Raw genomic sequence first — 24,223 nt, forward strand, 5'->3', positions numbered from 1 at the left:
TCACTCAGCAGAAATGAGACAAAACAATGGCAATATGGCCCTGGTAAAATTTAGATCCAAACACCTCATTCCTATCTCTGAGATTAAAAAATTGACCCCATGCAGTAAACCCTGAAATGTTTCCTCACAAGCATAATTCCCAAAAGATTTAAGCTTGAGGCTTAATAAAATCTAGTTTTCAGAAAATAGAGAAAAGTTATTCCAAACTCTAACGTTACAGATCAGTATTTCTTTTGCCATAGCAGTCCAAATTCAGTGTTACCTAAGCATACACGAGCATCTCTGTGTACAAGCTTGTTTACAACAAGTCCAAGCTCCACATCAAGAACATACATAAGATGATGTAAGGAATTAGTTTAATTTAGAGAGTCTTGAAAGGAAATACACATTTTCCAAAATCAAACCCAGTTCATCGTTCTATTGTTCCTTTTGTTTTAAACTGCTGGTTGTAGAACAAAAGGTGCATGAGAAGGGTTTGAAACTATGTCCTCTGCTTTCAATCCAGATGACCTGAATAAGAAGTTATGCAGTGTTAATCAAAGTTAACAGTTTTGTAACACTTTTCACAGAAGCCAAATGGGTGAGACTTATGTCAAAATACATTAATACTTCAGAAAGAACATTTTGTATTGACAGGAATTATGATATTAAAAGTCTCAGAAACCACACCTTTCTCAGACAGTACAATCAGTGCTTCAAGGACATATTAAGCAAAGAAATACTATGCATGCTGTCCAAAAACTAAATCATTTATTTGAAAAAGTATTTTCACTGAAATGAGTGTAACATGTATTGTCAAGATAATCTTTTGGGGAAAATATAGTCATAGTCTCCATGGAAATGATAGTTATCTTAAAGAGCAAAAACCAGGCTTTAAAATAAATAAAACAACCTTTTAACACAGAAATATCTGTTTTGTTATGTGGCTATTAGAAATGTTTACAGTCTCCCTTGTGGCATCAAGGTCTACTGGCCTTTAAAAAACTTTCATCTTCAGGTCTCAACATATCAGAAATTTTCTTGTATCTCCCCTTTGCAGATGAATATAAGCTTTATGAGCCATTTACCTCAAGCAATTTATGTGTAAATAGTTTTCTGTATACAATTTGTGTTCAAATCCTCATCCAAATTGCAATGTGAGAATAAGCTAACTGGTTCACCAGTTTATTTTCACCCATGTACAAGTACAAGAAAATTGGATGTAGCCTGCTAATATTACAAGAATACACCTAAAACTATAAGGTTACTTTTCAAGGTTATTTTTTTCCTCCTCCAATTCTAAGGAAATTCTTCCTATTTACATCAGATTTGGAATGCTCCTCACCGCCCTCTGCACCGTCCCTGTCCCCCCTTATTGTTTTTTTAAAGCCCAACTAAAAAGCCCAAGCTGAAGTTGCCTTTTTTTTTTTTTTTTTAAATAAAGGTATGTCAGACTCTACCAATTTATTGCAGCCATATATTCCTGTGGAAAACAATGTGCTTAACCAACACCAATCAGCAAGTCTTATCTCACTTTTACCAGGATAAATCTAGTTGGATTCCACTGGTAATACTTGAGGTCAAATAATTTGCATAGAACCTTATGCCTCAGCTGCACAAACTGAAAGAATCAGCAACGAAGCACTTGTTTAATTCTCTTAACATTTAGCTCTTTTTCACCTCTTACTTGAGCCTATGACTCCCCTTTTGTGCTGCCTATCTGTAGGCTGCCCTACTGTATTGGAAAGTAAATGCTGCAAAATGAACTACTGATTTGATATAAGGCAACATCTAGTCCTATTTATTTTCTTCCTAAAGTACTGAAGAGTTGGCTCCACCTTATATTCTCTGCCTTCAGTTCATGAAAAATAACTGTTGCATAAGGCATGAATAATATTGTGTTATATAAATATCTTGTAGTATATGAACATGAAAGCATATATTTATGGAGTAGAAAATGCGTAAAAAGCCAATTGCTTTCTTTCCCTTTAACTTAGTGGGAGTTTTCTCCAACATTTTCCTAACTATACTGTTGAAAGCTGAAGCATTTTCCAAGCAGATTTGGGAAATGCTGGCAGAAAGCCTTTAACTTTAAAACCCACAAAATTAGTGCCATTTCTCCCCAGCTTCTTATGTCCTAACAGATATTAACTATGTAAGAAGTCTCTTGTTACCATGCTGGTTGTCAAATTATTTGTGCTATACATATGAAAACTAAACCAGCAATGAGACAAGGAGGCCCAGGAGATGTATGCTGTAGTAACGGCGCCACATTGATGCCATGTTCAAATATTCCCCAGATGTTACACTACTGATGGCTAATTCTATGTCAACAGTATCTGTGCTATTAAGATGACTGCCCTATGTTCCTTTACATGGCATTGTAAAAGTCCTTTATTTTCCAGCTAGGTTGTTTTCCTTTGATGTTGCTTTATTAATGTGCATATCCCTTCTGATTTGCTTATGCAAAAAACTAAGTAGAAAGCCAGAAAGAGAACTGCGATAATTACCATTCTGTACTTTTACTCTCTGAAGGGACTGGCTGACATAAGAGATTTGTAAGAGCTTTTGTATCTCTCTGAATCCAGCATAAGGCAGTTGTCCACTGTCTGCCTATAATTCTCTTCTCTTTTTTTTTTTTCCTTATTCTTTTCTACTTACTTTCAGAAAAAGATGCACATTTAAAAAGAAAATATTATTAATTGCTGTCAGGGATGCAGGAAAATCTGAGGCAGTTTTATTTACTGATTTGCTTAGGCAAGCCAAAGTGGCTTAAGGGTGCCCCTTGCTACTTTGGGCAAGGAAAAATTAAATAGGGCAGAGCCTCTTGCTGTATTCCAGGAGGCTTGCCCTCATCTTTCCCTTCAATCATTCACATTTTACTGAGGTACAACAATAGTGGCCAGCCTGAAATCTCACCACCTCAAGGTATTTCCATGACTTCATTAAAATGCATTTTTCTGAAAACTCAATCAACAAGATTAGTCTTCTTCTTAGCAAGAAATAAAAATGCTTATGGACAAAGGAGAATGAAAGAGGCCAAACTAAAAGCTGTATCTCAAATTAGTTATGAAAACCAACGAAGTAAAACTGCCTCAGGACCTCTCTCATGCATGATTTTTATCTGTCTGAAGAAATACGAGTAGCAGCTATTTACTACAGCATCATGTAATATGGCAACAGTCTTTCACTGTGTCTCATGGATTTATTACCCAACAAATTTACCTTCTTGCATAACAATGCCAAAACTGCAACTTTTCAACTACCAGATGGATGGATACATGGGACTGATCATAGCATACACTTACACCACCATCAGTAAACAAAATCTGATATTTGTATATTTATTAGTACAGACACAACATATCCTTACGATTCAGAAAAAAAAAAGTGAGAAAGCAATGAAGTGAGAAAAGTGAAGGGAAGACAGGATGATTTAGGTCAATTGCAAGAAACTGTAATTAAGTTTTCCCTAGATTTCTGCACTCATTGCTCTTCTTGCGTTAAAAGGCAAACCTCCCACAGCTGCCATCCTACTCAGCATTTGTTACATGGATGAACATGGAACCCTAGCACCTCAAGGTCACCACACAGCCAATCCATCAGCACTTTGACCAAGTCAAAAATTGAGTATGGTACTGTATGGGGTTTATGTAGCAAGGGCTTGGAAGAGGGGTGGCTTCTGTGAGCAGAGCCCAGCAGATGCCCCATGTCAGATCAAAGCCAGCTCCAGCCGGCTCCAAAAGGGACCCCCTGCTGGCCAGAGCTGAGCCTCTGAAAGATGCTGAGTTGGTCTCTGGGAGAGAAGATTGAAGAAAGGGAGAACAAACAAACAAACAAAAACAAACCAAAACAAAAAAAAACACGGCTGTGAGAGAGGAGTGAGAGCCAGCCTTGCAGCCCCCAAGGTCAGTGCAGCAGGAGGGCAGGAGGTGCTCCAGGCACACAGCAGCAGTTCCCCTGTGGCCTGTGGAGAGGCCCCTGGTGGAGCAGGCTGTCCCCCTGCAGCCCATGGGTCCCACACGGAGCAGATCTCCACGCTGCAGCCCGTGGAGGAGCCCCCGGTGGAGCAGGTGGATGTGGCCTGGAGGAGGCTGCGGCCCATGGAGAGCCCCCGCAGGAGCAGGCCCCGGGCCGGAGCTGCAGCCCGTGGAGAGGAGCCCACGCAGGAGCAGGGGGTCTGGGGGGAGCTGCCGCCCGTGGGGGACCCGTGCTGGAGCAGTTTGCTCCTGGGGAATGGACCCCGTGGTACGGAGCCGTGTGGGAGCAGTTCTTGAAGAGCTGCTGCCTGTGGGCAGCCCCCGCAGGCTCAGTTTGGGAAGGACGGCATCCCGTGGGAGGGACCCCACGGGGAGCAGGGGCAGAGAGTGACCGTGAAGGAGTGATGGAGATGAAGCATCAGGGACTGACAGCAGCCTCCATTCCCTGTGCCACTGCACTGCTTGTGGGGAGATGGAGAGGAAGGCACTTTTAGTTTGCTTTGTATTCTTTCATTGCTCGTCTGTTAGCAATAGGCAATAAATTATATTAATTTCCCCATGCTGAGTCTGTTTTGCCTGTGACGGTAATTGGTGAGTGATCTCCCTGTCCTTATCTCAACCCTTGAGCCCTTCCTATCATGTTTTCTCCCCCTTTTCCTTTGAGGATGGGGAGTGAGAGATTGGTTGTGGTGTTCAGTGAAACTACCACATGTACAAAAACAGCCATCAGCCTGTGCTCCATGAGATGAGGTAGCCAGCTAGGGCTGCACAGAGAGTACAGAACAGGTGCCTGTTCACCCCAAAGGCTCCAAGCAGAGGGAGAGAGACTTTGCTGCAGATCACAAGAGAGGTGGCATGCTGCAAATCCATGTCAGTTGCTGTGGTAACCACACCTTTTTAAAGATCAGTTGGCAGATAAAGCAGTTACAAACTATCACACCCATTGCTTGCACATAGGTGAAGGCTGCAAAAGTATGCATCCTTCACTTTGCATGAGCATTGATTTTCCTTCCATGAATCCTCAAAGACCAGTTCTCCACGTACTCAAGCCAAGTCTTCAGGGAAGGAGAAAGAGGAGGATGAAGTGAATAAACAGCTTTCCCTGACCTCTATGTATTGCTGTAAATAGCAGCAACCACTCTAACAAAAATCTTCCACCACTTACTGCCTTTTTCTCCTTTCCTGCTTTTCTCATGCTTATGAATGCATCATTCCTAGCTTGAATTTCAGCTGAGCTGTCTTATTTGTTTTGATATACAGACAGTTATCTTTCATGAGTTTACAGAAAAAGGACTTGTTAGCATATTACAGTGCTGCTAAGAAACTTATGTTTTCTTATTATTAGCACATACTTTGCTAAGTACATAAGCATAATTCCATATCAGTTAAACTACCCTCTACAGCACAATAAATTGCAATACATGCCCTGTAGAGGACAAATGCGGGGTCTCTATTTGAACCTGACCTCAGTTCTCTTTAAGCAACTTTTGGTTTAGCATGAAGAAAACACTAGCACAATTTTGCATTCAACATGACGGAATGTCATTGCAACCTCTACTTTAAGCTTTCTTTTGGTATGCTGGATCTGATTGCCAAGTTATTTAGAGAAGGTGGAAATGAACTGGCAACCCTGACACAACCATAACCAGAAATGTCCATTAGGTCACATATGGACCCAACCCACAAACAGGCATTTCTGTTACACTGAAACCTAAGAATAGCCTGTCTTACGAGAGAACTCATGATGTACCACAAGCCAATGTAACACAGCCAAAATACTTATGGATCGATTAACTTACATAGACTATATGCTGCATATTTGTTAATAGAAGAACTGTCATGGAACCCTCAAAGCTGGCTGCTGCTAAAGGCCAACTCACCGTATTGGTCACTAGCCCTGTGAGCACAATATTACATATTGCAGATTCCCACATCAAATGCAGTTTTCAACACTGAACTTGTGATGTGTAGTTTTATAGCCTACTATCCTCGGGATCTTGAAAGCACAATACTTACACTGTGGGGGACATGAAAACAGGAACAGACCTGTCTAATGCTCCTTAGTATTAGTCAGTGTTAAGTCAAGAGGAAGAAAAAAACAAACCAATGCTTCACTGATTTTGTCCTTAAGAAAGCCCAAAATGCAACAGTCATTTCAATTCTCCTTTAAAAATAATAGAAAAGATTATGACAGAAAGCAAGAAAAGCATGTCCTGTGCTAATCTAGAGAAATGGATTAGAAATGTATGAAAAAGCTATAAACACATCTATTTGAAAAGGTGAGCTGACAGTGAGACTTTGCATACATGGTTGGTTGTTGCCATCAGAAAGGTGATTTGTGACCAAAACAAATAAGCATCTTAGGTCAAAATGCTTACAGAATCATAAGTAAAAGTGAGTGTTTGGTAGAATACTAGCACTGAAAGTCAAAATACTGCTACAATTCATTCAGCTTCTGTATGTATATGCATAAGAACTAGGGACCTAATTTATTCTCAGATTGATATTCAGAGACAGGAGACAAATTTGAACCAATGTTGTTTTTGCAATTTCTTCACTTTGAGAGGAAAAAAAAGCAAGCAAGTGAAGTGGTTTGTAGCTGATGCACAGAAAGGAGACAAATGTACATTTCCACTGCCAGTTGTGCCAGTGGAAGCTGGCACCTCCTCCCTGCCAGCCCACCCTGTCTGCTCACCAGCACCCAGTGCTGGGGATTTCTGCCTTCCTCAAACTCCCTTCCATCAAAACACACAACAAGCACTCTTGGAGCATGAACCAGCCTGGCACGCTGGGAGGAGTACTCACTTGCACAGCTCAGCTGGCAAAAATGAGGGGGAGTGGCACTGGCACAGGGTGGGGAAAGCAAGCCTGGTTAGCAGGCAGAGGCGTCCTGTCTGCAATCATAGACAAGAGATTATTAGCAAGACTTTTTTTTTTTTTTGGTCTTTTGACTTAAAGTGTTAGCATTTCTCCAAACAAGTATCTCAAAGAATTAATCTAAAAAAAATCCACAAAATATTGCAAGCAAACTCCATGCAAGTCCTCCCAGTTCTCCCACTGTCTATCCCACCAAGAGACCACAAATCAAAACAACACCTAAAGCAATTATAGTAGTTTATTCCAATTAAATATTATTACTATTATGGTCTACTCATTGATTTTAATAGCAGAGAATTAAACTGTACTATAAGGTTGTTCGGGACTCTTGCAAAGCTAGGGCTTTTATGTAATTTATCTCTTGAATGTACGACTATGTTTACTTCCAATGTAACTGCATTTACTCTCATCAGGAGGAAATCTGGCTTAGTATCTCAAATGTTATTGCCATAAATTAATTGCACAAAAATACCAGCGAAAGAAACTTTCTCATGTTTATACAGAAGTTCTTTTGCTCTAATGAACTTGTCTGTTAGTGTGAAATGGAAAAAGGTAAGAATCAAGAGTATCCTCCAAAAGGGGAAAAAAGGCAACAAAAGGCACCCTGACTGTTGCCATGACACATTTGTACAATTAACGATTTCTCTCTATGCTATCCTGCATATCAAAACCATTTCTAATGCTGCTGCTGTAGACAAACACCCTGCTTCTACAGTGGGAAATATCTTTTTCTCCCCTTTATTTTTCACTAATGGTTCACATACTACGTGCTTTTAGCGCTGTCAAAACCTGAAAAACACAAAACTTGTTCACTGATTATTCCACTATTGATTCAATGGCATTCAAGTTATTATTGGGCTCCTTCTATGGATGCATCATCACCAGTACCCTGCTGACTTCCAACAGTATTAGTCTACCCCTGTTAGACTAAAATTGTCAATATCTCAAATCAAAAGAGTGCTTGAGACTGACTTAGATCAATACAGCTGATGGATGATGCACACTCCCACCTCACTTAGATTGTTAATATAAGTGATTTTAATGGTATTTCATTCTGTAGTTCCTGCAGCCCAGTCATTAACACTCTGGGATAATTGGGGTTGATAGATTATTGAAGTGGGAACTGTGCAACTGAACTGAGGTGATTCTTTCCCCACACTTGTTTCCAACCCCCATTACAAATAGTAGAGGCAGAGAAACTACTGTGTTCTTACTGCTGGGTCACCCAGCACTGCCTTTTGTTTTGAGACTTTTACAGCTGGTGCATTTTATGACAAACAGAAATGAGAGAGGCAAAAGGAGGGGACAAAATAGAAAAGGAAGAGGAAAAAAAAGTTGTGGGTAGAAAGTGAAGTCCACCAGCAGGGCCTGTGTTCCTTGTCATCTTCCTCCAACGCTCATTTTACTGTTATTAGCTTGCCCTCTCCTTGCTGTTGAAATCTCCACGTAACTATTTATGAACAGTGCTTATTCTGTAACTGGTGGACTGATGCAAAAAGATTCATTACACATAGGCTAATGGGTAGCAACCAGCTTTGGAAGGACAACTTAAACAGTTCAGGAACAACATAGAGCATCTGGCATCCTGCTGAGCTTAGAGATGTAGTTTAACTAGATTCAGGATGCATAGAAAAGAATATTTACTTTAGATAGGTTATGAAAGAAACACAGAAGTGGCACTGTGAAACACAAAATGACTTCTAATGCAAAACTGTCCTGTCTCCACACTTAAGTATGATAGACGAGTTGACTGCTTTTAAATACTTGCTTTTTTTTTTCATTCTGAAAAAGAGTGATTAGCACCACTAATTTTATCATGAACTGATCTAAAATAACTATTTATTAGACTGATCCTGTTGGCCATAGGATAGAAGCTCTAGAACCCAGAATGAGGGTATGTACAATTGGAAGTTTTTACGGGCATATCCAGAACACCTAGCACACGGCCTAAAAAGAGGTATTCTAGTCAAGGGAACCACTACAAAAAGCTTCCCAGTTTTGGAGACCTTTTGCCAAAGTGTCTATAAAAGCCTAAATTGCAACCAGCTTTAACTCACACACCGCTTTAGTGGCTTTAGGAAAGGCCTCGAGTGCTTTAAACTCCATGGTCTGGTCCCAAGTTTTTCTTGGGATTGATGCTCCAAGGAAAACTCCATCACAGAAACAAAACCCAGTTGAGTGCTGTAGTGAGCATTAACTCCTCTCCAAAAGCACTCAGATTCAGAACAGAGTCGGTTCCACTTATTTACTAAATTGAACTTAATAAAGTGCTGGGCTGTGTAACTTTAAGTACTTATATTGAGACACCATTTTGTCATATGTCAGATTCTTAAACAGCACAGTACGAAGCTAGTACTTAGTACTAGATTTGCAAGAACAAGTCTTTTCCTTTCTAAGCCTTAATCCTTAAAAAAAGGACTGTTCTAGCATCCTGTTAGGGACTCTACCAGCCAGTTTCCTCAACGCTTTAATGTCTTAGAGCATCCTCAATTGTGAGGTTGAAATAAGAAGAAATTGAAATAAGAAGACTTAGAGCATCCTCAGCTGTGCTTCTATAAGAGCAGTGGATTGTTTGTCTTATGCAGAGTTCAAAAAAAATTAACATCTATCAACATACATGCATACTAGATAGTTCACAAGGACCTTTCTCAAGAAAAAATCTCTACCTCTCAGTTTTCTCTGCTAAATCCAACATCAATCATTTTCCATAGAACAGCTTGCCATTTTAACGTAGATGTAAGATCACAAGCAGTGAAGGTCTTGTAGCATGAGTATAGAGTTTCTCTTCAAACAGCAACAGCCCCTGCCAAGCCCTCTGTACCTTTTTTTCTTTTTGTATTTCAGAACTGAGAAATCAAAGTCAATACCTTTTGAAATGAGGTCATGAGTAGTTCCAAAATTATTTCCATGTCAGATTTCCATGTTCAAATAAAAATAGAACATTTTATTTTTTACTGCAGAAGAATATTCTCTATTCATTTTTTTCTTAGACAGAAGAGGTAGATTTTTTTTATTCAAGTTTTTAAAACAAATATCTAGCTCCATAGTGAAGGCCAAACAGTAGAAAAGTATCAGTTTACAAGACAAAAACAAGAGCTCAAGGACAACTTGAAAAAAAAGGAAGCTGAATATTATTGAATATTATGCAACTGATGTGGAAACAGGTCCCGCTAAGGCCTCACAGCAAAACTCAACAGGATGCATCCTCAGAGGCATGCCATAGAGCACACTAGAAGTCTCTGCACAGATCTAGAGCTCCCACTTCAGCCTCAAAGTTCTTTATTTCAGGCATAACATAGTAATTCAATTTTACAGTGTGCGTTGACATTGTAGGATAAAAAGTAATTTACGAACATGAGGACAACATGATGTGCTCCAACAGAAAGTCTACTACCTCACAGCTCTGATTTATTAACTTCACAGGGAGAGGAGAATGGTGACTACAGCTGTAATAGGTCTTACTTGCTTTTCAAAATTCACCACCCAAGAATACCACTAATAAACTAGAGAGGAGGGAACTTTCTGCAGCCATAAGAAAACCCAAACAAATCCTGTGTTGCTAAGATAGTGACCAGGTAGCACCAGGTAGAGATAGTAATGCTTTCTCATGTCCCATCTTGAAACAGTTTATTTTCTTCTACTGAAAGACATCTATATGACCTTGTCAAAACAAAGGGGAAATCTTCACCAGAAAGACAACTTCCTGCATTGGCTGTGCTGTTCAACCTTTCATATCCAGCCAGCATCATTCCTATAATTATCCCCAACATACTGTACTGAAGTAGTTATTTTAGTGGCATACAGACACGTAATAATCTTTCCAGTCACTTTAACACTGGAGTATAGTTGCCTCTAGAAGACAAGAAAAGAAATAACAAAGCTTATTTTCTCTTCCACAGAGCACAGCTCCACCTGAGTAGTGACTTAGAAAGCCTGAAATAATTTTGCCACTATTTTTCGGCTATGTCCTTCAATGGACAGCCTTGAAAATCTGGTCACCCAGAAGATAATTATTTCAGGTTTTGTCTTGTTGAGCAAAACAGGGACTAATAGCTTGCAAGAACTAAATCAGGAGGATACTTTCCTGTAACATTTACTTCTAAGATTCATCAAAAAGATGACAAGTAGAAAAGTCATCTATTAAAATATCTGGAGATATTTTGATGAATAAGAGTAACCTGTAACAGTTTGTTTTCCATAAGCCTGCCACAGTTTTCCTATCACTCCTTGTGGATAACAGAGGTTGAATAGAAAACTACTTTGAGTAGCAAGGTACCCTCCAGCTCCCAGTCTTCCAGTTGTCATGACTGTAGCAAGGTGGGGGTTGGTCTATTCTCGCACGTGCCTGGTAACAGGACGAGGGGGAAAGGGCTAAAGTTGTACCAGGGGAGGTTTAGGTTGGATATCAGGAAGAACTTCTTTACCAAAAGGGTTGTTAGGCATTGGAATGGGCTGCCCAGGGAAGTGGTTGAGTCACCATCCCTGGATGTCTTTAAAAGACGTTTAGATGTAGAGCTTAGTGATACAGTTTAGTGGAGGACTTGTTAGTGTTAGGTCAGAGGTTGGACTCGGTGATCTTGGAGGTCTCTTCCAACCTAGATGATTCTGTGATTCTGTGTGTTTATGAGGCTTAAAGCAATATGAACAATGTGTTATGATATATATATTCGTGTTCATGAGGCTTAAACCTGCTTGCTGTTGGAATGCCAGCACACCACGTAGACACTGGGGTACTGGTTTTCGGGTAGACACTGGCCCAGGTTCTCCTCCCTGTGGAGATTTTTCAATTTCATGGAAATACTATTTTAAGCGTAATTTTCTGCCTGATTATTAGGGACACCTCTGCATTGTGTGGAAACCCAGAAATCCTAAAATTGCAGAACAGTAGAGCTCAGAGGCTTACTTAACTATTTAACAGCTGGGTGACAGACCACGCCCAAACCACTCCAGTCTGTGTATCTCAATACTTTTGGTGGTGTAAACTCCACAGGAGCACCAGGCAGCTGCCTGCTGCACATCACTGCTCTCACCACTGAGAGGTCATTTCTATCATTCCAGTTCTGAAATTAGAGCCTGTTTCCTCTCATCCTGCCTAGGAGGAATATAGATACTCCCTTCTTTACAACAGCCCTTTGCATATTTGAACACTTGAATTCCTCTTCTCCATCTCGATTAGAGTCATGCTTTTAGGCTTCTTTTAGAGGTCATTTTGTATGCTTGGTTTCTGTTACTCACTTTACTGCTCTTTCAGCTCTTCAGTTAGTCAGCAACTTCCTTGTATGTGTTGCTTCTTTGGGAACTACATCTCCTGCGAGGCCTTCTCTGAGCTGGCTTATAGACTGCAAGTCAGCACTTATTCGGTACCAGTGCTGCACAGGTCACTTTTATATTTCTGCTACACTAGATACAGGTGAAGCTATCTTGAGGCAAGTAAACAACCTATATAGAAACTCTCCTGAGGTTAAAGTATTGTCTCTGCATCTTGTCTGCAATCCCTGCTTTCTGGAAGAAAACCAAAACCCCACAACCTATAAAAATGTGCTAAAGACCCCAGACGAATTTTCATTGCACTGTAAGTTTTGCGTAGTGAAATATTTTTGTCCACTTGATTTCATTTTCTTTTACCAAAGCGTTGGGGTTAAGGGGATTTATTCCACTCTGAGTGAAATAATTCATGCCTGTGTGCAACACAGACAAACTGCAGTACCAGATTGATTACAGCATTAGGCTGTGCTATCTCTGCATTGTGTGAAACATGAAGTGTCTATGCAGTATCGCAGTCAAAGGTAGTAAGCAATAGATTCTTAGCTACCAGAGGTCAAATGCCATCCTCAAGATCCAGGCTTAAATGGTCCCTTCCTTCCAGTATCAAGAAATATGGACTTTCTCCTTAAGCAATTCTTTCTCCATATCTTCAGAAAGAAGGAAAAACCATCAAGAAACAAAAGTATGACTCCTAAATGGATGTCAGAACCTGAATTTTGCTGGGGTTTTAATATAATCTAATTTATTGTCTCATTAAGAAAAAAAACACACAATATTAAGAAAAAACACACGATATAAGCTTCTTTTAATATACAGCCCATCCTACCTAACAAATTAAACATTAATTTTAATGGTTTACATTGCAGGCATAGATATGTTTGTCATGTTTTCTCCTTTTGGCACCACTACTTAAAGTAAGTGATGTTTGAAAATTTGATATCACTGATACCACCTCAATAGTAGCTCCCCTCAGAGAGGACTTGATTACAAAAATCAACTGAGAAAAACATTCGGACTTTATGAAGCCATACTAAGTATGACTGAAGTGTCTTTTTTCCTCCACTAATTCCACCAGATAAACTGTTTATTTCCACATCCAAAATTAATTTTCTGTAACCCAGAGTTGTGTGTTGTTTTTTTTTTTTTGACCATTTTTTCCTGCTTAGTGATTTAAAAAGTATTTTTTACAATGTTATTATACTGAGCAGAAAAACCCATCTTATGGGACAATTCATCTTTTTTTTTTTTTCCCCAAAATGCAGAGCTTTGTCCCTCATACTGTTTGGTAGTACCAAACCCTGTAACTTAGACATATGACACAAATTTATTGCCAAATGAAATCTTAGTTTTAGTACAATCGTTACAGCAGAGAAGATATTGGAAGCAATTGGTGTCTTTGAGTTCAGCTTCAGATGTCACAGGAGACCCACATCATGAATAGCAACTTCTTGTCCCCCAAGATTGCAGACCTACTTAGCTTAAACTGAGCAAGATTTAAAACACAAGAAAATGGTGCTCATTTATAAAAAGCTTGGCTACATATCTCACAGTTCATTGGTTAGTAGTACTTTATTAACATGCATTTATGTTGAAGGTATGGCAGAATTCTACATAAAGAGTGCATGAGAGGCAATTATTCCACTCAGGCACAACATAGTAAAACTTTAGAAAAATACAAAAAGAAAGAAGATTCCTAGACAACCAAAAAATAGTGCATCATTTGCTTAAAGATTTTATCTGAAGTTTTAAATACATGCAGGAAGTAGATAACTTTGCAATGACTGTAATAATTATCTAGTAAGCTCTGTGAAATTGTAAAGCTAATGGCATTGAACATTGAGCAGTTAGACTAAGCAGTGGAAGCAGCAATTGTAAAACAATTAACCCTGCTCTACTTCTGTTAAGTTCTTAGGCTAATATTAAACGCCATTTGCAATTTTAGAGCTCTACAGAATAATAAAAGACTAGAAGGTGTTATTCAACCAAGATAAAGTTTTGTTTTACTGAGTATTCCTTTAGCAGCATTTAGAGGCATTAGAACCTACTTCAAGTTTGAAGAGAGAAGTCTCATACTCGTATAAATGATTTGTGAGATTAATTAGATTCCAGTTCCTGCACAGGTTATACCTTGTTCAAACTGGTGTGTTTAACAGCCACCATTCATTTTAACTTTGAAAGACAGTTAGGCATGTCACTGTTGGAAAGGCAAGTGCAAGGCACTTCACAAGTCAAACTTTGTCTTGAGGGGCTCTTTTAGTACTATACTGGAATCACAGGGTAGTCAGGGTAAGTAGCAATAGTAAGTATAGTATTGTTTGACCTTGACTTAGGTGAAAACATCAGTTTTGGAGGTTATGTATAAAAGTATGGATGAAATGCATAACTAGTTACAACAACACATATTAAAATCATAGAATCATTGAGGTTGGAAAAGACTTCCAAGATCATCTGGTCCAACTGTCCCCGTACCACCAATATCACCCACTAAACCATGTCCCTAAGTACCACATCCAACCTTCCCTTAAACATCCCCCAGGACAGTGACTCCACCACCTCCCTGAGCAACTTCTTCCAATGCTTAACTACTTTCTGAGAAAAAAAACTCAGAATTTCTAACAATTATTGCCAGACTTGGAAAAGCACTTCCAGTACAAAACACTTACATTCCCCTAGTTGGTCTCTTTTCAGCATTTCTGCTGATGACTTTAAGAATGTATATAGCATTCTTACAAAAGTTATGAAAAAAATGAAGCACACACGACACCAAGATGAAGAAGTAGCAAAAGACTCTGAAGGACAGTCAGTGTATGATAAATTGGACAAGTGGTGCAAGAAGATGAAAGACAAAATGATTGATTTCTCTTTGCTAAATCTAACATCTAGCTGCAAAACAAGGACCACATCCTCCAAGGACTGAAGGTTTGAGTCCACTAGAACTAAACAGGAATCTATCTTACCAAAAGCACCATGTACCACAAATGAAATTGTGTAGGTGTTCTGTATTTATGACATACAAGGGGGTCTATTCTTTTCTACTTGATACCTGTGAAAACATTACCAAGTCTCCAGTTTTGAGTACTACACTTTAAGGAAGAGAGAAAAATAAGAACAGGGCAAAAATAGTAAGAAACCAGGCTTCTTGTTCCTGTTGCTACCAATGTAAAAGGGTCAGGTTCTACAGCACCTGAAGGACTACCTCCTAGTAAAGCCAACACCACCTCTCCAAGGCCTCCCATTTCCCTGGAGCCTAGGTCTGAATGCATCAGGTTCATTCAGCTTGCTCAAACGATGTGAAGTCTTATGACAACAACCACGCTAACCAAAAATATGAATGACCAAATCAATAAACTTATGTTTTGGCCTTCATGCTTAATACAGTAGTAGTTCTGAGGATGCCCTATGCCAATAGATAAAGTCTTCCTAGACTACTAGAAATAAAGTTGGCTTGTGTAGTACTAGAAAAAGATAGTGGTGTTTCAAATTTGACTTATACACCTCTTGGATTGGTATTCATGTCATACTCATCCAACCACTCAATTCAAGTAAACAACCTCAAGGAAGAAAGAGTGACCTAAGACTCTATGGTTCATGCATCTTAGTGTAGTAGTTTCCCATTCAACTAGATTGTCATGCCTTGAGTCAGGTCTTGTATCACACTAAGCTTTTTGCACTATTTTTTTGCAGTTCACTTTTCATGAAGTAATGTTATAGTATTGGGTTTAGTTTAACTTCCCGTTTGTAAGAACAACACTGTGAACCTACATGTTCCCTGACAAGCTGGGTACTCTACTAAACACTTAATTGCCGTAGGAAAGAAATGAACAAACTGAAATCTCATGTCATTATTTTATGCTTTATATTCTTCCTAGCTATTTTACTATTGAAAAGAATCATAGCATAAAATGCCAATAATTCATACCATGACCTTTGTCTAGTTTTACTTGAAATAATGCCTATCACCACAAATGAGAAGTTTGAGTAATGGAGCTCACTCTAGAGAAAACTTCTGCAGAGTCTTTATATCAACTGTATCTTTTGAACACAATTATGCGCATTGAGTCTATGAAGTCTAAGGAGAAACTGTCTTTGAAAAAACTCATAACAGATGTATAACAAATTCCCCTAAGCTATAAGATTCAGCTTGTAGAGGAAAATAAATATTCTCTATACCATCACAAACCTGTTTGCTGCTCTTAAAGTTTGAGGTATGCTTTTTGTTGAAGGCAACTTTTCGTCCATGAATCAGGATTTCCATCAGGAGATGGAAAAGAGATATCAAGACAACCTTTGCTCAGAAAAGAAAAGCCAAGTAGAGCGTAACCCCTCTGATGGATGAGAAGGGTGAACTGGTAATGACAGACACAGAGAAGGAGAGAAGGCTGAGGTACTCAACAACTTTGCCTCAGTCTTCACTGGTAGTCAGGCTTCCCAAGTCTTTCATTTTCCTGAACCTGTAGAACAAAGTCCCACCCATTGTAAGCAAAGAGCAAGTCTGAGATCACCTGATGAACCTAAACAAGCACAAGTCTATGGGGCCTGATGACATGAATCCTAGGGTCCTGAGGAATTGGCTGATGTAGTCGCTAAGCCACTCTCTATCATATTTGAAAAGTCCTGGCAGTCACGTGAAATCTCTGTTGACTGGAAAAAGGGAAACATCACTCCCATTTTTAAAAAGGGTAGAAAGGAGGACCTGGGGAACTACAGACCAGTGAACCTCACCCCTGTGCCTGGGAAGATCATGGAAAAGATCATCCTGGAAGGAGTGTTTAGGCACATGCAAGACAAAGAGGTGATGCGAGACAGACAGCATACCTTCACCAAGGGTAAATCATGCCTGACCAATCCAGTGACTTTTTATGACATTGTGACTGCATCAGTTGACAAAGGAAGACCAACTGATGTTATCTGCCTGGACTCCTGCAAAGCCTTTGACATGATCCCACTTGACATCCTGGTCTCCAAATTGGAGAGAGAGAGATTTGATGGCTGGATGATTCACTGGATAAGGAGTTGGCTTGAAGTTCGCACCCAAAGAGTGGTGGTCAATGGCTCTATGTCCAGGTGGAGGCCAGTGACAAGCGGTGTCTCTCAGGGACCTGTCCTAACACCGGTACTGATTAATATCTTCATCAATGGCCGACAGTGGGATTTTGTGCACCCGCAGCAAATTTGCAGGTGACACCAAGCAGAGTGGTGCAGTTGATATGACAGTAAGAAGGGTTGCCATCCAAAGGGACCTGGGCAGACTGGAGAAGTGGGCCCGTGTGAACCACAAGTTCACATGGGCCCCATGTTCAACAAGTCCAAGTGCAAGGTGCTGCAGCTGGGTTGGGGGCAGGCCCAGACATGACTACAGACTAGGTGAAGAACTCACTGAGAGCAGCCCTGCAGAGATGGACTTGGGGGTTCTGATGGATGAAAACTTCACATGAGGTGACAGTGCACACTTGCAGCCCAGAAGGCCAACTGCATCCTGTGTTGCATTAAAAGAGGAGTGGCCAGCAGGTCAAGGGAGGTGTCTGTCCCCCTCTACTCTGCCCTCATGAGGCCCCACCTAGAGTACTGCATCCAGGTCTGGAGCCCCAGCTCAAGAAGCATGTTGATCTGTTAGAGCAGGTCCAGAAGAGGGCCATAAAGATGATCAAGGTACTGGAGCAGCTCTCCTATGAAGACAGGCAGAGAGAGCAGGGGCTGTTCAAGCTACAGAAGAGAAGGCTCCAGGGTGACCTCATTGCAACCTTTCAGTACTTAAGGGGGAATTATAAAAAAAAAAAGATGGAGAACAACTCTTTGCTCCATCAGATATTGACCAGATGAGGGGAAATGGTTTTAAAATAAAAAAGGGTAGATCTAGATTAGTGGTTAGGAGGAAATTCTTCACTCAGAGGGTGGTGAGACACTGGAACTGTTTGCCCAGAGATGTGGATGCCCCATCCCTGGAGGTGTTCAAGACCAGGGAAGATGAGGCCCTGGGCAACCCCTGATCTAGTGGGTGGGGTCCCTGCCTATAGCAGGGGGGTTGGAACTTAATGATCTTTGAGGTCCCTTCCAACCCAAGCCATTCTATGATTTACTCACTCTGCATAGACATTAAAAGGAACTGGGGTAGGTCTGGTGTTTAGAACTCACCTTTCCAACCATTTTCAGGAGACATTGCTGTTTTTGTCTAAATTCAGTGTTTGTCTAAATTCAATGTTAATCTAAATTGTGGTTACAAGCATCTGTCCTGGTTTCAGTTAGGACAGAGTTAATTTTCCTCCTAGTAGCTGGTAGGGTGCTATGTTTTGGATTATGATGAGAAAAGCGCTGATAACATGCTGATGTTTTAATTGTTGCAGAACAGTGCTTACACCAAGCCAAGGACTTTTCGGCTTCTCGCTCTGTCCTGCCAGCGAGCAGGCTGGGGGTGCAGCAGGAACTGGGAGGGGACAGAGCCAGGACAGCTGACCCAAACTAGCCAAAGGGGTATTCCATACCATCTGACGTCATGCTAAACAATATATAGTGGTGGCTGGCCGGGGTGGGGGGCCGGCTGCTCGGGGATAGGCTGGGCATCGGTCAGCGGGTGGTGAGCAATTGCATTGTGCATCACTTGTTTCTTACACATTATTATTATTAATACTATTATCATTATCACTATTATTATTTTTATGTTCCTGTCTTAATAAACTGTCTTTATCTCAACTCACAGGCTTCACTTTCCCATTTCTCTCCCCCATCCCAGAGAGGGAGGGGGGAGGGTGAGTGAACAGCTGTGTGGTGTGTAGCTGCCGGCCGGGTTAAACCACAACAGCATCTTTGAAAGATCAGAAACTTAAAGTATTTTAGTTATATCTTGAGGGGCTAAGATGCACAATTCATATGTCCCTTTTTGAGAAGTTCCCACTACTCTCACAGCAAGTAGTTTGAGGCCTCCCTCAAAAGAAGCAGGAGTGGGTACTACCCAGCCCCCCCCCCATCATGTAGAGTCAGTTGGCTTAATCCCTAGACTGACTTTTTCAGGACTTCACCATTAACTGTTCTCTACAAGAAAGCTCTTGGCAAGTTTATAACTACTACATTAAAAAAAACACCTCAAGAGAAGGATGATTGCACAAGCTTCACCCTAGCATGTGGGATTCAACCCAAACTGCCAACAATGCAGAGAGCTTAAGCATTCAATAGCTTAGTGATTCAGAATGAGACCAAACATTTTATAAAGGTGGATGTTTACGTTATGTTCAGTGTGGTGGTTTTACTCAGGTGGGCAACCAAGCTCTACCACAACCGCTCTCTCACTCCCCCTCCTCAAAGATGAACGGGGAGAAAATACAATGAAAAGGGCTCAAGGGTTGAGATAAGGACAGGGAGATCATGCAGTAATTATTGTGACGGGCAAAACAGACTCAGAATAGGGAGACAGTAAGATTTATTGCCTATTACTAACAAGCTAGAGAAGTGAGAAACAAAGGAAAGAAACCAAAAGCACCTTCCCCCCCATCCACCCTCTTCCACCTCCCTCGCCCTGAGCGGCACAGGGGAACAGGGGTTATGGTCAGTCTACAGCGCTTCTTCACCGCCACTCCTTCTCGGTCACTCTCATCCCCTGTGCTGTGGGGGCCCTCCCACGGGATGCAGTCCTTGCTGAACTGATCCGGCGTGGGCTGCCCACAGGCAGCAGCTCTTCAAGAACTGCTCCAGATATGGGTCCATACCCCTGGATCTATAGCTCAGGAGCAAACTGCTCCAACCTGGATCCCCCACAGGCAGCAGCTCCTGCCACGTCACCTGCTCCTGCGTGGTCTCCTCTCCATGGGCTACAGGTCCGGCCCGGAATCTGCTCCGACAGGCGTCTTCGACAGGCCGCAGTCTCCGTTGGTGCAGGTCCACCTGCTCCACCGTGGTTTCCTCCATGGGCTGCAGGGTGGAACCCTGCTCCACCGTGGTACTCCATGGGCTGCAGGGGGACAACCTGCTTCACCATGGTCCTCACCACAGGGGACTTCTGCTCTGGCACCTGGAGCACCTCTCCCCCTCCTTCTTCACTGACCTTGGTGCCTGCAAGGCTGTTCCTCACTCCTCTCACTCTCCCAGCTGCTGCGTGTGGTGCAGCATTTATTCCCGCCCCCCCCCCCCCCCCGTCTTAAATATGCTCTCACAGAGGCGCAAAACAACATCACTTACTGGCTCAGCTCTAGTCAGCAGTGGGGCCCTAACCAAACATGGGGCAGCTTCTAGATCCTTCTCACAGAAGCCACCCCTATGGCCCCGTTACAAAAACCTTGCCACGTAAACCCACTACACACAGGAAAAGCTTTGTCATTTATAGGCAAGATGATACTGTAATGGTACTATAATGACAAATCCAGCTATTTCAGCATGCAGAAGTTTGAGTTAACATGAATTGAATTCTAGGTTTGTGGGTTTTGCGTTATAGAACCCAGACTAAAATAAAAGCTCTTAAAACAAGTGATTGAAAATTAGCAGATAACTTTTTTTTTCCTCACATTCAGAGGGATAGTTTCACTCCATGCTTGCGTGGCTTGCATTAAGTCAAATCACAGATTCAATCTCAAAAGGTTTGAAATTGGAAAGGACCTCTGGAGGTCATCTGGTTCAGGCCCCCTACTCAGGCAGGACTACCCAGAGGAGGTTTCCCAGGACCACATACAAGAGACTAGTATCTCAAAGGAAGAGCCCAAAACATCTCTGGACAACCTGTGACAGAGCTCTGTCACCTGCACAGTAAAGAAGTGCTTATTGATGCTCAAAGGGAACCTCCTGTGTTCTAGTTTGTGCCCATGGCTTCTTATTCTACCACTGGACACAACTGAAAAGAACCTGGCTCCATCTTCTTTGCACCCCTCTTTCAGGCATCTATAGACATTGATGATAACAGTAAGCCTCCTCTTCTTCAGGCTGAAAAGTATCAGCTCTCTCAACCTCTCTTCATAGGAGAGGTGTTCCAGTTCCTTCATCTTGGTAGCCCTCCATTGGAGGCCCTCTTTCCAGTATGTCTAGGTCTCTTGTATTGGGAAGGCCCAGAACTAGACACCACTCCAGAGCCGGCCTTAACAGTGCTGACTAGAGGGGGAGATCACCTCTCTTGACCTACTGGCAGTATGTTGCTTAATGCGGACAGGAATACCATTAGCCTTCTTACCATCAAGGGCACATTACTGTCTCATGTTCAACTTGATGTCCACCAGGATCCCCAGGTCCTCTTCTACAGAATTGTTTTCCAGCTGGGTGGCCCACATCCTGTACTTGTGCTGGGAGTTGTTCCTTCCCAGGCACAGGACTCTGCACTTGAGTTCCATGAAATTCTTGTCAGGCCACCTCTCTAGCCTGTCAAGGTCCCTCTGGATGTCTTTATGGCCCTCTGACAAGTCAGCTACTGCCTCCAGTTTCATGTCATCTACAAATTTCCCTCCTGAGGGTTCACTCTACCCCATCATTCAGGTGATTAATCTAGATGCTTAACAAAATTGGACCCAGTATTGAGCTCTAGAATGAGAATCACAAAAAGCTTGAGGTTGAAAGGGACCTCTGGAGGTCATCTGGCCCAACTCCCCCCGTATTCAAGAAGGGCTACTCAAAGCAGACCTCATGGCCTTACCCTTATAGCCAAAAAAACTAAGCAATGATTTAAACAACTATAAAGTTCTGATTGACACCGCACACCTCACTGTATCTGTATCCTGGCTTTGTTTATAGAAGCTTTCTGTACATTAACCAGAACACAGCTGAATTTTCCTTCACAGTTTTCCCTAGCAATATAGTGAGAAGTTAACTACATTTGGTGTTGTTTTTAAGCGCAGTGACATTTCACAGAAAGCTGTGCTGTGCTCAGGAATGCTAGGGAGAGGTCAGGGCTTTTTCAAAAACCCATTTAAAAGAATAGCTGAGAAAACAAAAAGAATCAGATACTGTATAATAGCTAATTGAAATGCTGCTTCATTTTACATTTCTCTAATGAGGTGCACTATAACACTAACTGAAATAACATTGGGTAATGGGACTACCTCTATTAATCTACTTATAAGGAAGCTGTTCATTAATTAGGGTGGACAGAGCAATCACAGTGTTGCTGAACAATAGCAGTGCCAACTCACATTGTTGACAAGTACCTAATTAGAAATTAATGGCAGAAAGCTGTGCAAATATACATCCCCTATCTACCAGAGGAGCACTTATTACAGATGCACATAATGAGAGAACCTAAAACATCCATCTTCAAAATATATTCAGGAATCAGTTTAAAAACCATTAACCCTTCATTACCACATTAGACAATTAGCTCAAAGTAGGAGCCTTGTTAAGACTGTCTCATTAGTTCCATTATGACTCTTACAAACTTCAAGACTTTTAGTTACTTGAAGATTATCATCCTCCTTAAAAGATTTAAAAACAAACAAAAAACTAGCCACACACCCACAAACCCACCAACAAAGATTATCCAAGAGTTTCCCAGCACTCTGACCAAAGCCTATCTGAAAGGAAAAAATTAAGAATTAATTTTCTCTATAGTAAGGCTAATCCAGCCCAGTACAACTCATTTAGGAGAAGTCTTATCTTGCCACCTTAGGACTCCAAGCCATGTAAAACTACTTGTGAGATTAATATAACTAGTTGCATGTATGCTTAAGTGCCTTTTTTAATTTGAGGAAAGTTAAGCAACCAAGAATGGCATTTTCAGTCATCCAACTCATGCAAAGCACAGAAAACACTTACTTGACAGAAACAGCTTATACATCCGGAAATGCTGATGTGCTCAAAAGATTGCAAGAGCAAGGACTTGATAAGCAAGCATATTGCAGAGCATTTCTTATCTTATCCCCTTTTTTACTTTTTAATAAGCCACATTTATTAATCCCCCGTCTCCTAATATTGAACTAGATAATTAGTCCAATATCTTTCATAAGCTACATTAATAAGGCCTAGCATCTCTGTTTGTGCTTTGGGAGAAATTCAATAAACAAAAGGATTAAAACTTGCAAAGAACATTGAGAAATATGTCAGAGGCAATTTGTCTTCCCTCTTGCAAACACTTAAGACTGTCTTTCTTTTGTTATATCCTTAAGGAGGAGGAAGACTTGACCTCTTGTTAGTGCTATTTATGTTGTGTGGGTGTTGCTGGCCTGGAATGTGTTCCACTGCTCAACTCTGGGGACCAGGAAGGCATATTTATTCCCTTGATTCCCTTAGGCTTCTCAAACAAGGCAAGGACCTTTGCCTTTCTGAAGCCCTTGACATTGACAAAGTCACAATCTAACTGGAAAATAGTATTCATTGACAGTTCTTACGGTTTCAAGATAGCCCAAAGCACGTCTTGCTTGCTCATACTCTTGGTTTACATTTCCCTCACACACCACTAACAGTCCACACTTGTGGGGAATACAACTTTGACAGTACCTTGATCCTTTTCCCTGCTTTGTTTCTGTTCTGCAGCAACTATACAGGCTTGTCATAAGCCATCTGCAGGGTCTTGCTGATCCTTTCACAGAATGGCTGAGGTTGGAAGGGACCTCTGAAGATGGTCTCATCCAACCCACCTGCTGAGCAGGATCGCCTAGAGTGCATTGCAAAAGATGGCATCCAGGCAGGTTTTGAATATCTCAAGAGGAGACTCCACAACCTCTCTGGGCAACCTGTGCCAGGTCTCTGTCACCTTCACAGTAAAGAAATTAAATGCCCCCTCATATTCAGCTGGAAACTCCTGTGCTTCAATTTGTGCCCGTTGTCTCTCATCCCCTCACTGGGCACAACTGAAAAGAGACCAGCTCCATCCTCTCAACACCCTCCCCTCAGATATTTATACACATTGTTGAGGTCTCCCCTCAGTCTTCTCTTTTCCAGGCTAAACTGGCCCAGCTCTCTCAGCCTGTCCTCATATGACAGGTGTTCCAGTCCTCTAATCATCTTTGTAGCCCTCCTCTGAACTCGCTCCAGTATCTCCATGTCCCTCTTATACTAGGGAGCCCAGAACTGGACACAATACTCGAGGTGTGGCCTCACCAGGGTTGAGCAGAGGAGGAGGATCACCTCTCTTGACCTTCTAGCAACACTCAAATGCAGCCTAGGATACTGTTGACCTTCTTGGCCACAAAGGGACATTGCTGACCCATGGTCAGACCGCT

The 24,223-nt window shown here is 41.4% G+C and overlaps 1 protein-coding gene across 2 annotated transcripts in view; it reads right to left on the reverse strand.

Moving 5' to 3' along the window:
- The window catches only part of LOC310894576 (uncharacterized protein), a 52,785-nt gene that overhangs the window by 3,011 nt on the left and 25,551 nt on the right, over positions 1 to 24,223 (reverse strand). The window contains exon 3 of one of the 2 annotated variants that reach the window (XM_083824831.1): positions 19,872 to 20,040. The exons of the other annotated variant lie outside the window; for it this stretch is intronic. Coding sequence (XP_083680957.1) covers positions 19,872 to 20,040 — 169 coding nt within the window. The remainder of the gene's footprint in view (positions 1 to 19,871; positions 20,041 to 24,223) is intronic. 2 annotated transcript variants of the gene reach the window in all.

This window comes from Anser anser (genome assembly GCF_964211835.1).
Source record: "Anser anser genome assembly, chromosome: 2".
Taxonomy (NCBI): domain Eukaryota; kingdom Metazoa; phylum Chordata; class Aves; order Anseriformes; family Anatidae; genus Anser; species Anser anser.